At 31.9% G+C, this 20,776-nt stretch overlaps 4 protein-coding genes across 6 annotated transcripts; 2 read left to right on the top strand and 2 right to left on the bottom strand.

Moving 5' to 3' along the window:
* Positions 1-630: 630 nt before the first annotated feature.
* LOC141526194 (uncharacterized) lies at positions 631-5,600 on the bottom strand. Its single transcript, XM_074241041.1, has 7 exons — positions 5,256-5,600; positions 4,485-4,667; positions 3,862-4,337; positions 3,649-3,783; positions 1,618-2,117; positions 1,380-1,507; positions 631-1,272 (listed from the first exon to the last, which is right to left on the bottom strand). Exons 2-7 carry the CDS (start codon positions 4,663-4,665, stop codon positions 1,217-1,219), a joined length of 1,476 nt encoding a protein of 491 aa, XP_074097142.1. The 5' UTR covers positions 4,666-4,667; positions 5,256-5,600; the 3' UTR covers positions 631-1,216.
* Positions 5,601-5,827: 227 nt separating this feature from the next.
* Positions 5,828-8,128, top strand: Nd-b17.2 (NADH dehydrogenase (ubiquinone) B17.2 subunit). Its single transcript, XM_074241046.1, has 4 exons — positions 5,828-5,968; positions 6,823-7,020; positions 7,570-7,652; positions 7,745-8,128. Exons 2-4 carry the CDS (start codon positions 6,920-6,922, stop codon positions 7,987-7,989), a joined length of 429 nt encoding a protein of 142 aa, XP_074097147.1. The 5' UTR covers positions 5,828-5,968; positions 6,823-6,919; the 3' UTR covers positions 7,990-8,128.
* A 126-nt stretch (positions 8,129-8,254) lies between these two features.
* On the bottom strand, positions 8,255-10,139 carry LOC141526196 (uncharacterized). 2 transcript variants are annotated; one of them, XM_074241043.1, is made up of 6 exons: positions 9,990-10,139; positions 9,458-9,931; positions 9,213-9,392; positions 8,917-9,145; positions 8,705-8,791; positions 8,255-8,529 (listed from the first exon to the last, which is right to left on the bottom strand). In XM_074241043.1, exons 2-6 carry the CDS (start codon positions 9,656-9,658, stop codon positions 8,270-8,272), a joined length of 957 nt encoding a protein of 318 aa, XP_074097144.1. In that variant the 5' UTR covers positions 9,659-9,931; positions 9,990-10,139; the 3' UTR covers positions 8,255-8,269. The 2 variants fall into 2 exon arrangements, with proteins under 2 accessions (XP_074097144.1, XP_074097145.1); XM_074241044.1 differs by having other exon boundaries at positions 9,458-9,881.
* A 332-nt stretch (positions 10,140-10,471) lies between these two features.
* Positions 10,472-20,767, top strand: LOC141526192 (uncharacterized). Of its 2 annotated transcripts, XM_074241038.1 has the most exons (6): positions 10,472-10,722; positions 11,350-11,616; positions 11,693-11,893; positions 12,568-17,818; positions 17,908-18,141; positions 18,219-20,767. In XM_074241038.1, exons 2-6 carry the CDS (start codon positions 11,381-11,383, stop codon positions 19,311-19,313), a joined length of 7,017 nt encoding a protein of 2,338 aa, XP_074097139.1. In that variant the 5' UTR covers positions 10,472-10,722; positions 11,350-11,380; the 3' UTR covers positions 19,314-20,767. The 2 variants fall into 2 exon arrangements, with proteins under 2 accessions (XP_074097139.1, XP_074097140.1); XM_074241039.1 differs by lacking the exon at positions 11,693-11,893.
* Positions 20,768-20,776: the final 9 nt, after the last annotated feature.

The following is a 20,776-nucleotide window of genomic DNA, read 5'->3' as shown; positions in this document are numbered from 1 at the left end:
CTTTTTAACTCCGATCTTCCTCAGTCTTGTCTTCTAAGAAATTATACAAGTCGTTAATCAAATTACTTCCAGCAAAAACAGTTGTATCAACATTTAATTGTTTTGATTTTTTTGTTTTGCAGGAGAAGTTTATTGTGGAGTATATAAATATCTATAGATATATTTATAAAAAAATAATCAAATAAAAATAAAAAAAACTCATTTTTGTTCGCTCGATTTAATCATTTGTTAAAAACACATATAAGTCATATTTTAATGTCAATTTATACATTAATTAAACGTTATATAATTTATGAGTCAGAAACAGACCCGCGATATTTACTTTGCTTTTTTTATAAAAGGTTTTAATTTTGTTAAACAAATATTTTACGCTATTGATTTTTTTGAATTATTTATTGAATACTTAGTCATGATAAAAAAATAACTATTTTATCTTCAGAAATTTGAATTAAAATTTTTTTTAATCGAAAAGAAAAATTTTCCTCGCATCAATATAATTTAAATTCATATAAATGACGTTGAATTGTTTTTCAAAGAGGGTGAATATATTTAGAAAATAATTCAGAATTTAAAATAAATAATAGCGTAAAACCTACGAAAAATGTTTTTTTTAATTGTTTTTATTACGAAAAAAAATATATTTACAGTAGTACGTACATTCTATCTTAAAAACTAATTAATATTACACAAGTGTCCGTAATAAATTTATTTTTCTTCGAGTATGTATAATTATTTATAGTCTTAAGTTTATAAACCGTCTTACGAGCATTGGCAATAAATAAGTACAATACATCGAGAGTTTGTAGATAAAATAAACCGTAAAAAAGTATACTGATTGATTCAGTCTGCGTTTATAAATAAATTGACATATTTTAAACATTTTATTACAATAATTTACTAAATATTAATAGTATAAATTTCAACCACACCAAACAGATGTTTTAAATTAAAAATATACTCAGTCGTAGATTTCAGACCTATATAAAAAATACTATATTATTTTTTTAGTCTCTGATTATACTGCGCTATGTCTAGTTTTATTTATATTCAAATTCATTATCTCTAAAAAACGAGAAATAGTCTCAAGAAGGCTTGCCAAAATAATATTTTTTTTTTTTATTTACAATCATCCTTATCGATTGGAATGGTATTTCCCTATTTTTTTTTTTTTTTTATGTATATATTTATATATATTTATATTACACAAGATTCTCTTTTATTTGTGTTTATCTCCAGCATTATTTTGATAATCGAATGGTTCTTCGTCACCATCTAAAAATAAATAAATTCATTTTAAGTAACTGGTTCTCCTTTACCATAACATAATATTAGAATAAATAAATAAATAAATAAATAAACTTTATTAAATAATTTTTAACCTTCTTCTTCCTCTTCCTCTTCTTCGCCTTCCTCTAAATTAATATCACTGTTTTTTTGTTGTGGTTCTTTATAATAATCACCATTATCATACTGCTCATTATCACCTTGCTGTATCGCTGCGTCATGCCTAAAAAAATTATTAATATAAATTAGATAAAATTTAAAAAAAATTTTTTTTTAATTGAATTATTATTTAAAAAAAAAAAAAAAAATGAGGTTTACATAATATTAACTTACTCAGGAAGCTTTCTCAGATGATTAGGTTCGTCTCCAATTTCCTGAACACCAGGCTTAACTCTATACCAAGGAGGATTTTCTTGTCTCCCGAGAATTTGATCAGCTACGTGCTTGTCAACAACGTTGTGCTCAATATTCCCGGGTGCCTCTTCTGAATTTTTTGTTTGTCTGACACCATTGTGGTTGTTGTGATTATTATTACGATTTAAATTATTATTGCCGTCAATATTTAAATTGTTATTGCTGTTTTTGTTGTCCTCGCTCAGCGAAATTCGATTGAGATTTATTTTTCTAAGTTCTTCGGTATCAACTTTTTGATCAACTAACTTTGGTATTGGCAGAACGCCAACGGGCAATTTTCCACGTGAAACTGATTTAACAGGCGCCACGACAGCATTCGGGAGTAATTTATCGGAAGACACTATTGAGGAAGAATTTGTACTTGATTTTGTATAACTTCCTACAGTTGATTCTTTCGCTACGTTAACAACTAAATTTATCTGTAATAAAACAAAAAATATTTTTATTTAGTTTTATAAAATAATACATCTCTATGTCTAGTTTTTTTTTTTTTTTTTTTTTTTTTTTATTATTATTATATTCATCTATTATTGAAAATAATATTTTACTTTACTTACACAAAAAAATTAACAGGCTTTTAAAATAGCATGCGTAGAAATAAGTATTAAGCACTTGTAATTTTTCATTCAACTATTTATGATACAAAAGATTGAAGACTATTACTGATTTCACTCAAGAAGAAAGCTAACTAGCAATAAATTACAATAATAAATAAATAAATAAATAAATAAATAAATAAATTAGCGATACATAAAATAGGAGGTGCAAAAACAAAACGCAAGCGAGTAAAAATAATAACAGTTTTATTAATTATTATTTAATTTAAGTAACACAGAAGAAAGTACAGGCACATTTAAAAGGCAATGTACATACTAAGTACACTCTAATTGCACTATCATACTCAATTTTTTTTTTTTTTTTATAACTAATACTAAACTCTGTCTTAAATAAAATTAAAGTCAGAGCAAAAAGAAATTTCCCAAAAAGAGTCGATAAAAAATAAAAAAATAACATGAGTATAAAGAATATAATATTTAACTTAATTGATCGTTTGAAAAAATAAAATAATTAAAGTAACTAAGTAAATGCAGTTTATATGATTCAAAGATTTAAATCATTTTGTGAAGTATCGTAAAATACTATGGCTAAGAAAAATAATTCGTTGGAATTAAAATTTTAATAATTATTAATTATATTAATATTTAACTATACTTATTCAAATAAATTCATTTAAATTAATTAAATTTTACTATGCCATCCCAACTAATTATTTTTTTGACTGTAATTATATTTACAATAAATCTAATTAGTCTACTTTAATGTAAAACTAAAATTGCAATTACATAAATTCCGTGTAATTTAAATAATTTAAAAATAAATCTTGAGATCACATAAAGTAATAACTTTTTGTGAATATTTGTTCTATATTTTATATTATTAAAAGTAAATAAATCAATTAACTAAAATTAATTAAAGTAGCGGGCTCTGAATATTGCGCTGGTTTTCATCAACAGGTTTATCAATAGCTTGCGGTTTTAAAAACGGTATCATGTTATTCTCAGTCGACGATGATTTATTATTATAGCTTTTATAATTATTATTCATTTCATTTGGCATCGGCAATACCGGATTATTGTCATTATTATTATTAATATTATCATCGTCAATTTTTTCACGATTTAATTTAATTTGCTCGCCTTTATCATTGTCATTGTAATTTTTTCTTTTTACAACATAAGGTAACGGTAGTGATTTTTGTTCATTGTCGCGTTCAATATCATTAGCGCCAGCAGGCACGATCATACCGTTCTTCTGAATAAATCCTATATTGTTGATATTCTGATCTTTGTCATCCTGATTATTCTCAAGAGAATTATCAATCGGTTGATGATTGCGTGGCGCTTGAATAGGTTGAGGATTATCACCGTCGTTGTTACTTGGTTGACTTACCTGTTGGAGTGATGGGGCCGATTGCTGCTGAGCCAGTCTCTTTTTGGGTTCTTTTTCAACGCTGGGTTGTCCAACTGACTCGACAGCTTTGTTGTCTCCTTTTTCGGCTGCAGTAGCTGCTAATTTGCAGGACGCCTAAAAATCAACCATTAATTAATTAATTAACCAGTCTTTTTAGTACTTAATAATTAAAAAAAAAAAAAAAAAAATTACTTTAGAATCCTCAAGCTCCCGCTGCAATTGAAATACTTCTTTGCGCAAGTGCTCAATAGTACTGTCAGTATTCCCGTTGCTTTTCATCAACTCGTTATAATTTTTCTCGATTTTAATTTTCTCAGTCTCTAGCTCCATGTACTTATTCTTCAGGTGTTCCATAGATTGTTTCTTGTCCTCCTGGGCTTTATTTATTTGACTCCTCAGCTTCTGCAGCGTCGTCTCTAACTGGCTTCTCTCCTCCAACGCCTGCTTATGCACCTTCTCACACTCGTCGCGTAGGTCTTGGTGCTCGGTCTTCAGAAGTTTATGCTCCTGCTGCAGAGAATTAAATCTCTGCAAGGCTTCTATACTGTCTTTATCTCGCAGAGATTTCTCGCGGTTGGCACGTTCTTGAAGATCATGTTTCGCAGCTGCGTTGGAATTTTTTTCTTCAGTCAAAGATTTTTCTAATCTTTCTTTGTACTCGAATATCACTGAGAAAAAAAAATAAATCTTTAGTTTTTTATTAATGACTTTATTTAAAGACTTTTGACTTTAAATTAATTTTTAAATTAAAAATGAAACGCCTATAAGCTTTATTTTGTCTTCGGATTAAAATTTATGGAGCAGAAAATATTTACCTTGAAGTTGAGCGGCTAAAGCTTCCTGCTGATGTGTACACTGTACGTGTAAATCTCTAAGCCTCGTCATTTCAGTGGTAGCAGCGCGGTATAAAAATACTAAAAGAAAGACAACAATTGCACAGCCTCCATAGACAGCTAGACGGCCGCCGCGGCCTCTTCCGAGCCGGGAGCCGGTCATGGCTAGAAATAGCCAGAAATAAAATAAATATTCATTATTCAGTAAATAAATAAAATTAACAAGTTGACATAAATTGAATTGAATGGATTGTTAAAAATAATTAGATGATTTAAATTGAATAGAATTTTAAGTTGATAAGGATCTGTGCGGTACATCAATTTAAAATTTATCAACCGTGTTATGATGTTAGGATTAACACGTGGCAACTTCCGCGTGTTTTTGTTTTATTGTTCTTGAATTTATTCACAAGCATGGTTATTTTGTTTCACATGACCCACATTTGAGACCATAATATTTTCTTCACCAGTATCTGTATTATAAATATAAATATGTATGTATACATGTACACAATAAATATCTGTGTGGTAGTTAGTACCCGTACAGTAATACTGATGTATAATGTAGAAAATATACTTGTAAGTGAAAGTCTGTAATATTTATTATTAATATTTTTTATTTTAATTTTTTTTTCTGTCGGTCTTTAATAAAACTAAAAAATAAAAAAATCATTAGCAAACATTATTTTAAATTGACAGATAATAAAAAAATAAATTTATTATTTGTTGTAAAACTTGTTGACAAAAACTTACCTTAAAAAAAAAATATAATTTGACGTTAAGTTTCAACTCTTGGTCATCGTTGGGCGATCGAGTAAATAAACTGTTTGCTATTAATTATTTTTTTATATTCAATAATATTTACAATAATATACGGCTTGCTAACACATTGGTTGGTATATTAATGACACAATAACTCGTTTAATTGCTTTAATAACACATCCGTTTGACAATAGAACCAGACATGGAGTATAGGCTGGAGCGTAAATAACCCTTCTCTACCCCGGACTACAGGTTAGAAACAGACAGAAGACACAAGACACATACAGACAACTTACTGTCACGTCATATGGCGGCTATGTGAAATTCAGGTAAAGCCGAGAAGTCATGTTTACTGTTTTATTTATTTTTTATTCCGCAAGGTGGCGATACTGAAGAAAGTCGGTAATGATGAATGTTAACTGTCCAGTTTTCAGTAATTTAACAATTTTTTCAGCGTTAAATTATAACCTCAATAATAATCACTGGTCTATAGGGATTGAGAAAGATGACCTTGACGCCACCTGCCGGGAAAAATGTAAAGCAAAGTGGTGGCAAGTGCTATACAAAACAATAACAAATTTATTAAATAAATTTTTTTTTTAATCTAATTGAAATAAATTTTGATAATGTCTTCGTCAAAAGCTGCCGATGCGAGGGTTTACCCCATCCTTGCGATTGACTAGTTTTACTAGCTGCAGAATCCGGTGAGTTAACGAAGTGTATTGCGGCACATATATGCTTGCATTGCTGCGCTACTCCAGTTTTACAGTTGCAGTTAGCACTTATAATATTTCGATTATCGTCAAGCTAAATATAATAATTTTTAAGTTACTGAAAGTTATTTAAACAATATAATTAGTATTAAAAATATAAATAATCTGTCAAGTTTTTTTATTTCATTAAAAACTGGAATAAAATTTACTTCTATACTTCGAAACTTTTATGAAAATTAATTTAGCAGATATCTTATAATTTTAAGAATTTTGTGAATAAATAAATTAAATCAAAGAACATGAGAAAAAAAATTGACGTTTAGAAAATTAAAAAAATAAAAAATCAAATTTTTTAGAAATAATTTTTTGGAACAAATTTATTTATTAAAAAAATTAAAAATGGTTAAGTGACTGCTAACTTTAATGTCATAAACTTTTTACTAGGTTTATATTTAATTATAAATTTTGTAAATTTATGAACATTAAAAATAATTTTAAATAAGCTTCGATGTAGCCAGATTTGTCATATTTTTAATATTGTATAAAATAATTGTTAGAATAATTAGTAACTAACATGAATTTTTATATTGTACACCTCGGAAACTTTGGTTTGAGCGACAACTGAGCAGGTTATGGTTGAGTGTTTATTTAAATCTTCTGTTTCCACAACGTTTAAAACGTGTCCTGACTCAAATAATTTTTTACCCTTGATGTCATTTTGACCCCTAATAAGGGTATTTTTGACCGGCAAGAACCCGAATTTAATTATTTTTTGCATTCTTAATGTCAACTAATACTGATTATTACATTGTGTACATCACTAAGCTTTATATTTATAACACCAGGGCGCTCCACTTTCAGCAGTAGTGCTGCCTCTACAGTTCTCTCTCAATCCCTATTGATATTTTTGGTGTTTAATTTACATAATCGCGGAGAACAACAATGAGTTTTATTAAGGGTCATATTGACCAATTAGTTAGATTGGGAAAAATAATTCGACAAAATGGTATAAATCCTTTGAAAGTCCTCGGACAACTATACAGGTATTTTTTAATTATATTATTACTATTTCATATTTTTCTTTGCTACCTTGTCACTCTCCAATTTATTTACATTCTTATGATGTTGAATCTAACAGACAATGTATAGAAATTTTTTTGACAGTTAAATAATTATGAAAAAAAATTTTTTAGAAATTTAAAAAAACTATAAAAAATATTTCTTTAGTATTAATTTATTGTTTAAATAAAATGACACTGAAATTAGCAGACATTCCACTTTACTTGGATTTTATAAAACAAATAAATTGTTTACCATTTTATCATATAAATTCACTAGCCACAAAATTTTTCTCATTTTCTTAATAATATAGATTACATTTTTAATTTTTTTATTGCTGTAATTTGTTAGTAATAAAATTCTAAAAAATTGTCAAATGTCTCTCAATTTCAGAATCATTAAATAAAACCAAAAATTGGTTAGATGTCTGCTTAAAATTTGTACTTTTTTAATTAACTTTATTTATTTGTTATTCATAATCAATGACATTTTCTAAATATTTATTATTTACTAATTAATAATTATTTTTCCAGAACCGATGATTTGAAATTTGGTAAACATATGGGTACTGACAAATACGGCAATCGTTATTACCAAAATGACTTTTACTTCTACGGTAAACATTTTAATTATTAAACAAATACTAATAATTTAAAATTTTCTCGATTAAAATTTCTAATAACAAATTATTTATTTAAAAAAAAATAGGAAGAAATCGTTGGGTAATTTATGCCGATCATGTTCATATGGATTACGACGCATCTCAAGTCTCACCAGAATGGTACGGATGGTTGCATTACAAAACCGACTTGCTTCCACACGAAGATCCAGCAAGAGTCCAGCGCCGATGGATGATCGAGCATAAAGAGAATATGTCGGGTACTAAAGAAGCTTACATGCCCTACAGTACCACCAAGTCAAAGGTAGAGGCATGGAAGCCTCCACAAAATTAATTCGTGCTCAAAAAGTTATTTATAAAGTCCTGAAGCGTGTAGCAATTATCCAGAGTGTTTTTTGCTAGAAAAAAGTTTATTTAAATGAAATTAGATGTAAATAAAAATTCTTCATAGAGTTTATTATCTCAATTATTAATCAAGCAGCTCTAACAAATTATTTAAATCTCCAGTTTATAAATAAATACATTGATAAGCTTTCTTGGTGTTGGGAATGTTCAAGTAAAAAAATTATCTTATAAATCGTTAGACCCGTAAGTATTTTTAGTTGCTTATTAAATTAATCTTCGTAAGACTTTTTCTTACGATAATCTTCCTCGGAGAGGTAACCTGGTAAATGGTTGTGGTCTTTAACTCCAGTTGGCATGAATCTTTCAGAGATTACTGCGCACTTGCCGCGACAACCGCGGTGCTGCTCAGCACAGCGATAGTGCGATCGATTCAATACTTCTGATCGGGATGTTAAATTATAGACGAACCCTTCGTAAACTAATTGCGGACGTCCTCGGGCAGATAATCTGTATGTCACTGGTCCAACATCTAATTTAAATCAATTTTAATTTATCAATTAAATACTTTGGCAAGAATTTTCGAAATATATCTAGAGAAGTTTTTAATTTTATTTTAAAACTAATCAATAATTTATCAAGTAGAACTTTTGAAAAAAAATTTTTTTTAATTAATTAAACTAAGTAATAAGATTTAATTAAATTACTTGGTTCCGTAGAGTTATCAAGTGTGTCATCAGACAGTAGGTCTTCATTTAAATTCTCGCCCTCTTTGATTACATCAGTAGCTTCACCTAAAAAATATTTAATTCAAGTCAAGAATTTTGTAATGACTCTAAATTTCATTAAAAAAAAAAAAAACTAATTTTATTTTCTTTTAATAATATAGACTAGAAAACAAACACTGATTAAAATTCACCATTATTTATTCCACTAGAATGATGTACGGAATTATCGACATCATTTTCGTCTTGATCTTTATCAGGATCTGTTTTTAAAGGACTTTTTAATAACTCCTGTGACCTCTTAACTTTTTTACTTGGTTGAGTTGAATCTTGCGCTCTTTTTTTGCTTCTTTCTTTAGGTTTCACACTCTTAACTTCACTCTCCGGGTTATCGTAACCATTAATCGGAAATTCATCCAAGTCCTACAAAGAAGAAGAAGAAATAAATTGACTTTCTAATTTAAAAATAAAAAATAAAGAAAATACAAACTTTTACGTCGTTATTAAACGTAAGGCCGTTGACTTTAAGAATTTCAGCGACTGTTAAAAAATTCTCGAGTTCGTCCTGCTTGACATTAACTTCTCCTTGATACATAAAATTTATCAGCGCTTCAATATCATGGTATTTAATATCTTTTAGTATTATCACCGGGTGCTCACACGGGTTTGCCTAAAAATAATTATTCATGCGTTAATCATTACAATTGATGATTTAAAAAAACGTAAAAAAATTACCTTCAATATTTCATGGAAGTACGGACTACATACGGATAAAATAAGTTTGTGTGCTTGTAACAGTCGGCCTTCAACAGCCAGAGTAACGTCAACCAAGTCTTTGTTACTCAAGTGCGCCAAAAAACCGTCGGATAAATTATTAGAAAAATTATTCCAGCGCAACACGAATTCTTCTGAAGTAACATCATCCATCAGAGCCATTGTTTGGAGTTATTATTAGAAATTACGAGGATCGGGGGATTTTTCTAAATTAATCCTTCAGTAAAATAAAAAATGTCACTCAATAAAAAGAGTAACTGGTATTACTTGTACTTATAATGAAGTAGAATTGCTGAAGACAAATATTAAAATATCTCGTACGTGATAAAAATTTGAACAAATTCAACAGTCAACAGTTATGACAGACCATGACATCAATCCCATCCTGAAATCATTATCTACAATCTAAAAAATATCCAGTATCTTCACGTATATCTACAAATACATACACATGTTATATATACATATATTCTTACTATACACAAGTACTTACAAGTGCCATGTGGTAAATGAAACGCAGTAAATAATGTCATGTTTTTTTTTTGGTTACTTTTTTTTTTTTCTACATTTTAGAGGTTAGTTTTTTTTAACTAGAGTTGATGGCGCATCCTTTTTTTTATATTTGTAATTGTTTTTTTTCTGTGCATTAAAAAGAAAAATAAAATAAAAAAAATAATAATTTTTTTTTATTATTGTGAAAAAAATTTTTTGTTAAAAATTTTTTCTTTTTAAAAAAAAAATTGTCTTTTGTTTAAAAAATTTTTTTTTAATATTTTAATCAATTTTTTAATGATAAAATTTTTAAATAAAATTAAAAAAAAAATTTTTTTATTGAAAAAAATAAAAAAATTAATTTTAATTATTTATGTAGTTGATTTAAATTTTAATGTGATAACGTGTGTTGATAATGAAAATAATAAAAAAGTTAATTTTATTTTTTAATAATAATAATTACTATCGACTACTCGTGGTTGATATCCAACGCCCTCTGCAAGAGTTCATTTGGTCTCGATTCCAGTGTGTGGAGTGTGGAGATAAATTTAACGATAAACTAAACGCTTTAAATATTAAATAAATATTTATCTAAAAATGTGTCAATTATCGAAAATTGATTATTAATTATCGGCTAAATAATTATCTGGATAAATAACAAGTGAACTTTCGTACATAGTGTGTAATTGAGGTTTTTTTAACTGGAAGTGTGCTAGGGCGGCGTGAAAACGCAGGTATATATTGCGATCAATAAATTATTGGTATTAAAATTCTACATTTAAATTTATAAATAATCATTGAATAATATATATAAATATAAATATGATATAATATAATATAATAAATTACTGACACCCACGCTAATTGATGATTATCACCATTAATCGTAAATTTGTTTTTGTTTAATAGAAAAAAAAAAAAAGAGTTTTACATTTAGTTTTGGAGATTTAAAAATATATTTCGTAACCTAGTCCATTAATTCATGGTCAGCCTATTATTATTTTTATGTCACTGTCTGCAATTAAATTTATAAATTTTACTTTTAGTTTATTGTGTGATTTTCAATATTTAATGGACTGCATGATTAAATTATCATTAACGTGTCGCGTCATATTTGTTTAAAGTTAACAACAATAAACACAAACATTTATGACACCGAAGTTAGCAGACGTCTGAAAATTTTTTATTTTTTTTTTATTAATTAAATTATAACTAAAAAAATATTTCTAAAAAAATTTTTTTTTTAATTATTTAATTGAAATTTTTTCAATAAAAAATTTTGAAATGTCTGCTAACTTTATTTAAGATTTAAATAATTAAATTGTTTATTAAATATTTTATAATGTTTACGTATTTTCAAGGTAAATAATTATGGAAGAGTAGATCCAACTCATGGCTAAAAGTACTGGCATTGAAAAGAGGCAAGGAAGTTTGAATAACCGAGTGTGGTCATGTTCGCATCAGCAGCTGCTAAAACATCAACAATCAACTCATAATTACTATCAATCTGGCACTCATACTGGTGGAAACGTGATACAACCGAGTCTACTTTTCAAAAGGAAAAAATACATCGAGTACAGAGATACTTGTGCTAAAGCTATTTCTGCTTTGCAAAAAAATATTTTTAGGTAACTTATTTATTTATTTATTTTTTTTTTTTTGTTATATTTAGTTTTAATGTTTATAAATTCTCGGGGGTTTTAGAATTCTTGAAGAGTGTTTGCATACTGATCTTTACATAATACACCAGGCCAGTGCTCTAGAGATTAACAGTTGTATCTTCAGTACAAGAGCTCCACATTTGTACAATCTTCTGAGAGATAAATATTTTAAAAATGATAGTGCTCCTTTTGAATGCAACCTTGATTCTTCAGAAATTTTTCATCAAATCAATGGTTTTGTGAGGTAATCATTATTATTCACAAAATTTAAATACTTATTGATTAATATCAGAGTCAATTGTAGAAAATTAAATTTTAAATCGAAAAAAAAACTATCAAATAATTTTTTTTAATTAAAATAATCAATACTTTGAAAGTGAAAACAATTAAGGCTTCAATTATCAATGAGTGTATCCGGAAAGTTTTTGTGCAGATAAAAAATTAAATTTAATGAAAATAAAGTTAGCCGACATCTAAAAATTTTTATAATTTTTTTTTTTAATTATTACAAAAATATAAAAAATAAATTTTTTTATTTGTAAAAAATTTTAAAAATTATAAGTGCAATTAAAAAAAATATTTTTTTGTTCTAATTTAATAAATTGAGCAAAATGAAAAAATCAGAAACGTCGGCTAACTTTATTATTGTTTAAGTTTAAATGTTATATATTTCGTACGTGATGATATAATACTAAAAATAGCCGATTAGTTCCAGTTTGGTAAAAGGAAAAGTTTATTAAATTTTAATATATACTGGTGTTATATTTAGAGTTGTATTTTTGAATGCGTCAAATAAGCTGATGAAACCCTCGGAGATGAAAGTTTAAATGAAAATAAAAAATGATATGCGTAGTAAAATATTATTTGATTAAAAATATAATTTAAGATTTAAGATAGTAATAAATAAATTATTTGCAGACTTTTATATTGCAACTTGGATATAACAGAACAGGAGCAGCGTTTGGTAGAGTATATTTTATACATTGAAGATAGAGTACTACCGTTAAATGGATCAATAGAGTTAGAAAGAAGTTGTTTGGAAACAAGCTGTGATGTGGCTGATTTAACTGTAAGTAGATCAGAAATGGCTGATTCCGGGCTGGAAACTGGATCCTTCAGCCCCCATGAGAACACAGAGTCCGAAAACTCGTGTACGGACTTTGAAGAGTCACATGTTACTGATTACGTCTCGACAGACGAGGACTTGATTAGAGTGTCGTTCAGTGGGGAAGGAGAAAAATCATTGTCGAGTAAAAATACTGCGGCGAGTCACAGCCATCATACCGGTTGGTGCAGTAGTGGTGGTGACCGAGACCCCATAAACAACCAGAGAACTATTTTGAGCGACGTCTGTGCATGTGGCGCCAATAAACCATCAGCTCACCAGCAACTCCCGCCAGCAGCTCCTGCTAATTCTTATCACAAAAAGTCCACTGACTCTCCGAGTCCCGACCCAGTGGAAGTTCAAATGCCGGCTAAGCGATATCAAGAGCAACATCAAATCGACGATGTCGCTCAATACGAAAACGAAGTTTTAAACGATCCGTTTTACGAATCCGATAGCAATGATAATGATAATGACAATGAACAAAGTGATTCTTTTGTCGTTACCGGGTCATTTGAATTTATCGAACCCGCAAATCTTTCACCTACCGGGAACGCTATCAGACAAGAATTCTCAAATGAATCTCCGGAAGAAAAATCTATTGGAAATACAAAGTCACGTAGTATGATCGTTGAACCGTCAAATCACACGTCTTGTTCTTCTTCCTCATTATTTTTACACGCGACAGATGATTTTAATTTTAAAAAAAGTTCCACCAGTGAAAACAGTTATTACTTTATCGACGCGTCTAGTCTTAATGATGATAATGAAATAACAGCCAGCAATTTAACTAGAGACCGAGAAAGAGCAGGTTCAGAAGCCTCCTCGGCTCCTGCTTCCGGAGTTAGCTTGCCCACGTATTTAAAAGATACTGTCAACAGTTCTGTCTACATTCCTTCAAAGTCACACGAGCACGGATACGGCTTGGAGCTCACCAGGGGTAATAATAATTACAATAATAACAACGACAACGTCAACAGATTGCCTGCCAGAAAATCTTTCGCCGGAGGACAAGAAACAACTGCGGAGTTTGAGTGTGAATTAAAGCTCACTGAGTATCTTAACAACGATTCGACGCCGCAGAGTCGTAGAATAAGAGCCGCGGAGTTTGTGAGTGAAAAAAAGACTGCTGGTAATATTAAACCCGTGGAAAAAGAATCGCTGGTTGTCGAGATTAAAGAAGCCGACAGCGGGGAGAGCAATCATCCCTCTCCGTGCATTGATAATAATAAAAAAGCCCAATGCAACAGTGGTGTCAACGTCAGCGCGTCTTGTCAAGTTTCTGGTGATAATGATGACAAAGAGAGCATTATTGTGATCAATGACAATATATCTGATAATAATTCGTCGTGTGATTCTCAGCCATTGTCTCTGGTACGCGGAAATACATTTGAACTCGAGTCAGGGGACGAAAAATTGTCACACTTGAGGCAAGAGTACGAACGTCACCAGGGAAATCTTGTGTTTAAAAGTTCTATTCCTCAGTACTCTGGACACAGAGTGGATGACGACCTGGCGTCGCTCAATGGAACACCTTACTCATCGTTGTCTTCATATTTTTCCGAACCGAGTCGTGAGAAAAACATTGATAATGTAACAAAGACTCGCCAGAATAATAATTACTCATTCGCAGACAATCCAAGGTCTTTCAACAGTGTTAATATCAATAATAACGACTGCGTAGATTGTCAGTTTGATGGAACAACCAACGGACTCCATCCACTAGCCAAGAGTGCTAGTGACAAATTTATAAGCGCTGGTTCTGAGACCGACGACAGCTCGGTAAACGATTGCAATAGCTTGCCGACTACTTTTGACCACCATCCTTTCGCGTCGAGTAGTCAATCTAGCACCATGAGGAGGACTAAGCGCGATGAAATGACCCCGATTGTTTCGGGTGGTGTCAGCAGCGCTGATTATTCAAGACCCACCGACAGCCCGTCGGTGAGGAGGAAAACAGAATCCACGCCGATTGTTTCTGGCGGGTCTGTTCTTTCCAATTTTCCCAACGAGCGCGTGCGTTCGAGTCGCATGTCTTCGTCGATGACTTCATGGGTTGTTGACATGAGTAACTGCGGGAAAAATAATGTTAATAATAATAATAATAGTCCTAATAGTAATAATAATAATAATAATAATAATAATAATAATAATAATAATAATAATAATAATAATAATAATAATAATAATAATAATAATGACAGTACAAAGTCAACGAATGGGTCATCACCAAGCAGCATGTCCCAGAGTTATTCATACTCGGAAAGTCCTAAAAGTTTTACGAGAAGTAAAGATAAAGCGGACAAACAGAGCAGCACGGGTTTCTTTGTTAATCTAAAAGACATTAATTGTGGGAAAGATAAGCCAGGCGCTGATGTAACCCACCCAGATATATCTAAAGACACTGCAGCTGGTGCAAGTACAACCAGGTCTTGTGAATTTTTTATCGACATGTCGACCGAGTCCGATAAAACAACCAAGAATAACTGCAAAAAAGATTTATCTCCTAAAAGCAGAGCGTGCAGTGCTGTTGGTGACAATGTTGAGAAAAAAAATATATTTTCAATGTTTATTGACTTGAGTGAGCCCAACTCGGGTTCGGGTTCCAAGAAAAATGAGGATTTGGTTACTGGTAGAGACAAAAAATCATATAAATTGTTGAATCGTATGACTGACAGCGCCAAGAGCTCGAGCAACGAGTCCCCGAGTGAATCGTCACGATCTAAAGATAAAAAACAAAGTGTGTTTATGTTTATCGAGTCGGATTCTCCGGTTGTGAGGCGACGTACGCTGTCAACATCAAGGTCTGCCTTGCAAAGGCACTCGTGGAATGTCGCTGATAAATCACAGAGTCCAGGCAACGGTATCGTCGCCAAAGGAACCGGCGAAGCTACAGGTTTTTACCGGCAGCACAAACGGGCACACAGCGTTTCCATCGAACCGCTGCCGGGCGTCGATAAATTGTTGCAAATAAACCCGAGTGGCTCCAGTGTCTCGCTTAATCAATTGGAACGTGGCTCCTCGCTTCCAGCTAAGCCGACGTCCCAGGATAAAGAGGCTCATGGTGGTAGTGTTAGTGTCATCACCTCCTTTGAGGGCTACGACAACGGGATCCGTGATACTCCGCCTAATTCTCACGTCGAGATCATCAATGACTCTCTGAGAGGATGCGTCAGGCGACAGGAGTACAAGGATCTGATGCGCAGCAGCATGTGTTCCAGCGCCGGTGCCTCGGTAGATCCCAAGATTTTCGATGATGACCAGTCGGAGGTGTCTGTCTGGGACAAAACCGGGACTGAGAGCACCACTGGAACTGAAGGACACACCAGGAAGAGCGAAACCTTTGACATCAGCAGTGGCAGCGCCAGTGGACCTTCTCCCGGCAGTGAAAATCACGAGTTTGAACTGGGTGAGTTCAGAAACGGATCGGCGGGCTTGAACGACCGAAGACAGGTTGAAGTGCCCAGCAAAATAGCGGAGACTCACAAATCTTTGACAGAAACAATAAAGAAGATTGAGTGTGAGTTTAACAAACCAGAATACTGCGAGCCGGTGGCTAAAAAATCCAACAAAGAAGCCACTGGATCAAGTTTCGTTCGTCTCTCAGACTTAGATAAAGTTCCTCCTAAAACTGAAGCATCTGACGCAGAAGCTGGTACGCGCAACATGCCTTATAGAATGTGTAGCAGCATTCCAGAGATGTCTTGGGTCGAGAGCAAGCTAGCTGTTAACCGGACCAACGGGTCTTACCAAGTTCGTACTTTGTCTTCGAGAAAATTCACATCAATAATGAGCACGTCGCTTCCTGCTAAGCACAAATCGCCGATAGAAGAGTTTGCCAATGAGTACGAAGTCGAGGGAATTATTTCAGAGTCGGATTTAAGCAGCATGCAGAGCAGCATGGGCCGTTCTGGAGCAGATGTAAGCACCGAGGAGACAGAAACATCGAGTTTTGCTAACACCAAACCCTATAATAGACTCGGCGAAGATCTCTTGAGGATGTTCTTGGAAGAAATAAATCCAGATGTGACAATAGACGTCAGCGGGAGACGGATAAGAGCGCACAAGTGTATTTTAAGTTCTAGGTGCCAGTACTTTGCGGCTATTCTCAGCGGTGGTTGGATTGAAAGCGCGGGCAATGTTATATCACTGCAAGGGTACTCTTACAGCTCGGTTCACTTTGCGTTGTGTCATATTTATAGTGGGGAGAGCAACATACCGGACTCGATAAGTATTGTCGAGCTGGCGACGCTTGCGGACATGCTTTGTCTGGAAGGTCTCAAGGAAGTTATTGGTTATACTATTAAAGTTAAATACTGTCATTTATTCCACAAGCCTTGTCAACTTTGCGCAGTTGGAGTTTTGGAATGCCTACCACTTGCGGCAGCCTACGGGCTTGATGAAGTCTACAGGAAATCTCTCAGATGGATAACTAGGCACTTTGTTCGCATTTGGCCGTGCAAAGCCTTCGCGGCCCTGCCTAGAGAACTTATTGACAAATGTTATCATCAGCACATTGTCCATATGTCAGCGGATAATATTTTGCAGACAATTATGGACTGCGATAAGCTGCTGGCAACTTTGCCGAATGTCAGGTGGGCGGAACCGGTCTTCAGAATGGTATCAAATCTTTTGGAGACGGCGCTTAAATTTTTGTCGGAAAATTTTGCTAGTGTACTGAGCAATGACAGCTTCCAGGCACTGGGACGGGATCTTACTTGGAACATCAGTCGGTTGGAAGACAGTGTTCTCGCGGCTGCAGACCGGTTACCTCCAGACCAGGCCTGCAAGAGTTATGCAAAGCTTGCGAAAATGATGGCAGCTGTAAAGCCAGATGAGGCGATCGGCAAGCCACCGTGGGGTGCGTTGTTTGTTGACTTTTTGGGTAAAATTCAAGGAAGAGTTGAAAAATGTTTGGTGAAGGAAGCTTCAAGAGCATCCAGAACTACTACTTGGATGAAAATGGACCTTGAACTGAGACGCAGAATCCAGGAGCTTGCTTGTCTTGTTATTTTGCCTCATGAATCACTCAAACGACCTTCCAGACACTCCAATTTCCTTAAGGTATTTATTTTATTTATTTTTTTTTTTTTTTAATTTTATTAAGTTTGATGGTAAAGAGTTGAGAGTAAATAATTTTTTTAATTTTTTAGGATTCAAAAACTCCACCGAGCAGAACATCTGCTAGCAGAAGTTTAGACCTGAGGCGAGTTAAAATGACGATGACTGAAGCTAATAAAGCAGCAGCCAAGCCGACAGTTATTGCACAAACGAGAAAAATATTGCCGAAACCAAAGAGCGATCCTTTGGAACGTAAAATGCAGGACAGTAAATTGCTGGCTGCTGAATCTACCATTCGACCTAAATCTTGGCCGAATAAATTAGAGGTAGCTATATTATTTGTATTAAATAATTTTTATATTAATTAATTAATTAATTAATTAATTAAAAACATTTTTTTAAGGTAAAATCAAGGTACTTGGAACCAAGAAATAAGTCTGTTTCAAAAGTCACTGCTCAACAGTTACCAGAACGCGTTACTGTTCAGCAAAGACGTAAAATAATGATCTCATCATCAGATTCCTCACGAACATCAAGTCCAGCGATGAAACGCGCTGTAGAAAAAAAACCAATCACAAAAATAAAAGCAGCTGTTAAAAAAGACATGAGAGCGGTTTCATCCGACAGTTTGACGGACACAAGTGCTAAGCCGTCAGCGAAGCGTGACAACGCCAGTAAAAGTTGTGGTATTACGAGACCCGAATCCCCGTCACTTGAACCGAAAGACGCTGAGATCGGGCTTTCCGCTGATTCGTTGGCAGACTCTAAAAAGAAGCCACTGACTGTCAAGAAAATCGAAAAAATGGACACTTCGATGTCTGCTGACAGTTTGATGACTGAAGTTACCGCGACTCCGAAGTCCGTAGTATCCAACAAAGTTTCGCCTACCCTCGGAAGACCCACTGCTAAAAGCCTGGCGATGGAACGCGCTAAAAAATCATCACCACCCGTTCAACATAAAAGCCCGCTTGGTGTCACCAGAAGACCCGTCAGATCCGTCGAAAGCTCGACAGCCGCCAGTCGGAATCGCGTTGCGGCTATCAATGCTTATCACGGATCCCCTAACTTACGCAGAAACCTCCTGGATGCAGCTAAGACTCCTGACGTTCCCAGTAAGCTAGTTAATGGAACTGCGTTGAAAGTAAATACTCGGCAGAGTCTGCCTTCCACGAGCACTCCTCCAGCTTTTAAGAGGGAGAAAAAAGACTCGAACCCTTCCAGCAGCGACAGTCCCAGCAAAAGATCTCCTAAATCAAACGGCAGTGGTGGTGGTGGTGGTGGTGGTGGTGGTATTGGTAATAGAGTCAATCGTAATTCACAGGCAGCTAAAACAACTAAAACAGATGTCAAGGGCACTGAGGAAAAAAATAAACTTAAGTGCCATAATCTCGATGCTTTAAAACAACTCACTGTTGGATCTAGATCCGGTACCTTTTTGAAAGACGAACCTACAATACTCAAAAAGTCAGACATGAAAACAACACAAGTAACATCTTAATCTTAATCTTAATTAATAAAAATATTTATTTATCTTTTTCCACTAATTGCTTAACATCTTAAAGGCGTAGAAAAATAATTTAAATAATTGAGTGAGATCTGCATGACTATATTAAGATTTTATTCATTAAAATTTTATTATTAATTAAAATAAAAAGTTTAAATAATTTATAAATCGCGATATTATTCGTGTAAAGTGATATTAATTCCATCAGAGGAATAAATAATATTTAAAAAAAGTATAATTGATCTGTAAATCGTATATTGAGTACTGGGTACGGATAAGAGTGATTTGCAGTCTACTTAAACTTATAAGAAGAATATGAATAGAAGCATTTATTGTATGTATTGTATTGTATTGTATTATGAAAAAGTGTGCTATGAATTTGTTTATAAATTATAACTATAATTATTCACTTAAGCTGCGTAGAATTTTGCAAGAACAAATAATCTAATTAACTAAATTTATTTAGTCACCCGTTTTTTTTTTTTAATTTATTAGTTTAAAATAATTATAATAATATATTCGTGCTCTGTAGTTATATTTATATTTATTCTTGAACTTTCACGCTTTTTTTTATTTCAAATAATTTATTTATTTGGGATAAGAAAGTTTTGAGAATAAATCTAGAGAAATTATGATGAAAAATTCACTACTGAGTATAATAAAATTGTTTATATTTTTTTGAATTGATAAATTTAATTAAATATACGATTAATCTAATTAAAATTTTTCTCGGAAATCATTATATAGATTATATTGACTATATATATTAGGAATATATGTTTAATATTATTATAATTATTAATTACTATTATAAATAATGGCCAGTTTGTTGATAATAGTTGATAAGTAAATTCTCACAACTTGTTAATGTGAACAAAAAGAGCCATATCATAAAATATTAACATTCACTCAGTTAAAAATATTTTTTTTCACAATTGTTGCCATTAAATTTCATTATCATACAATTAAGATACCTATATATTAATATATTTTTTTAGTTGAATTTTTTGTTAACTCAGTCATTTTTTTTTTTTTTTTAAAGGGCTTGAACAATAAAATACGTTGGTTTAATGTATATTTATACTTTGCCAATCGCAGTATTTAAAAAAAAATATAAATAATGATAATGATAATAATAATACATCATGCGGGCATGTTTCTTAAGATTGGCAGTTTTCCAATAAATATTTAGCAAACAGTTGATCATTTAAATTAGTTAAAAAATATTAAAATAATTAAATATAAAGGAGTGAATGATTTTTCATTGATGTATCCCATTAAATATGTATGTAATTCTTATATTTATTTAATTACTGATTAATGAATTTATATATTTTTTGCAATGTACATTTTTATGCAATATTTGTATCTAGTCATTTACATATTTTAAATATTTATGTCAATGTAACGTTAATAAAGGTATTTAAATACAATATTCAAATAAAGTATGAATTAAA

Source organism: Cotesia typhae, unplaced genomic scaffold (genome assembly GCF_013202065.1).
Source record: "Cotesia typhae breed Kobodo isofemale line unplaced genomic scaffold, CoteBio_Ctyphae contig_33, whole genome shotgun sequence".
Lineage (NCBI taxonomy): Eukaryota > Metazoa > Arthropoda > Insecta > Hymenoptera > Braconidae > Cotesia > Cotesia typhae.
Note: the sequence above shows the minus strand (reverse complement) of the source record. Positions and strands in the feature narration are given on the sequence as shown.

Bases quoted from the DNA above. Each gene is read 5' to 3' on its own strand.
- Nd-b17.2 (XM_074241046.1), top strand. From the start codon at position 6,920: ATGAGTTTTATTAAGGGTCATATTGACCAATTAGTTAGATTGGGAAAA. The intron at 7,021-7,569 runs GTATTTTTTAAT...TTATTTTTCCAG, and splicing joins GTCCTCGGACAACTATACAG to AACCGATGATTTGAAATTTG. The intron at 7,653-7,744 runs GTAAACATTTTA...AAAAAAAAATAG, and splicing joins AAATGACTTTTACTTCTACG to GAAGAAATCGTTGGGTAATT.
- LOC141526194 (XM_074241041.1), bottom strand. From the start codon at position 4,665: ATGACCGGCTCCCGGCTCGGAAGAGGCCGCGGCGGCCGTCTAGCTGTC. The intron at 2,118-3,648 runs GTAAGTCAACCA...GTTTTATTACAG, and splicing joins CGGCCCCATCACTCCAACAG to ATAAATTTAGTTGTTAACGT. The intron at 1,508-1,617 runs GTAAGTTAATAT...TAATTTTTTTAG, and splicing joins CATCTGAGAAAGCTTCCTGA to GCATGACGCAGCGATACAGC.
- LOC141526196 (XM_074241043.1), bottom strand. From the start codon at position 9,658: ATGGCTCTGATGGATGATGTTACTTCAGAAGAATTCGTGTTGCGCTGG. The intron at 8,792-8,916 runs GTGAATTTTAAT...AATATTTTTTAG, and splicing joins TTCTAGTGGAATAAATAATG to GTGAAGCTACTGATGTAATC. The intron at 8,530-8,704 runs GTAATTTAATTA...GATTTAAATTAG, and splicing joins TGATAACTCTACGGAACCAA to ATGTTGGACCAGTGACATAC.
- LOC141526192 (XM_074241038.1), top strand. From the start codon at position 11,381: ATGGCTAAAAGTACTGGCATTGAAAAGAGGCAAGGAAGTTTGAATAAC. The intron at 11,894-12,567 runs GTAATCATTATT...AATTATTTGCAG, and splicing joins CAAATCAATGGTTTTGTGAG to ACTTTTATATTGCAACTTGG. The intron at 17,819-17,907 runs GTATTTATTTTA...TTAATTTTTTAG, and splicing joins GACACTCCAATTTCCTTAAG to GATTCAAAAACTCCACCGAG.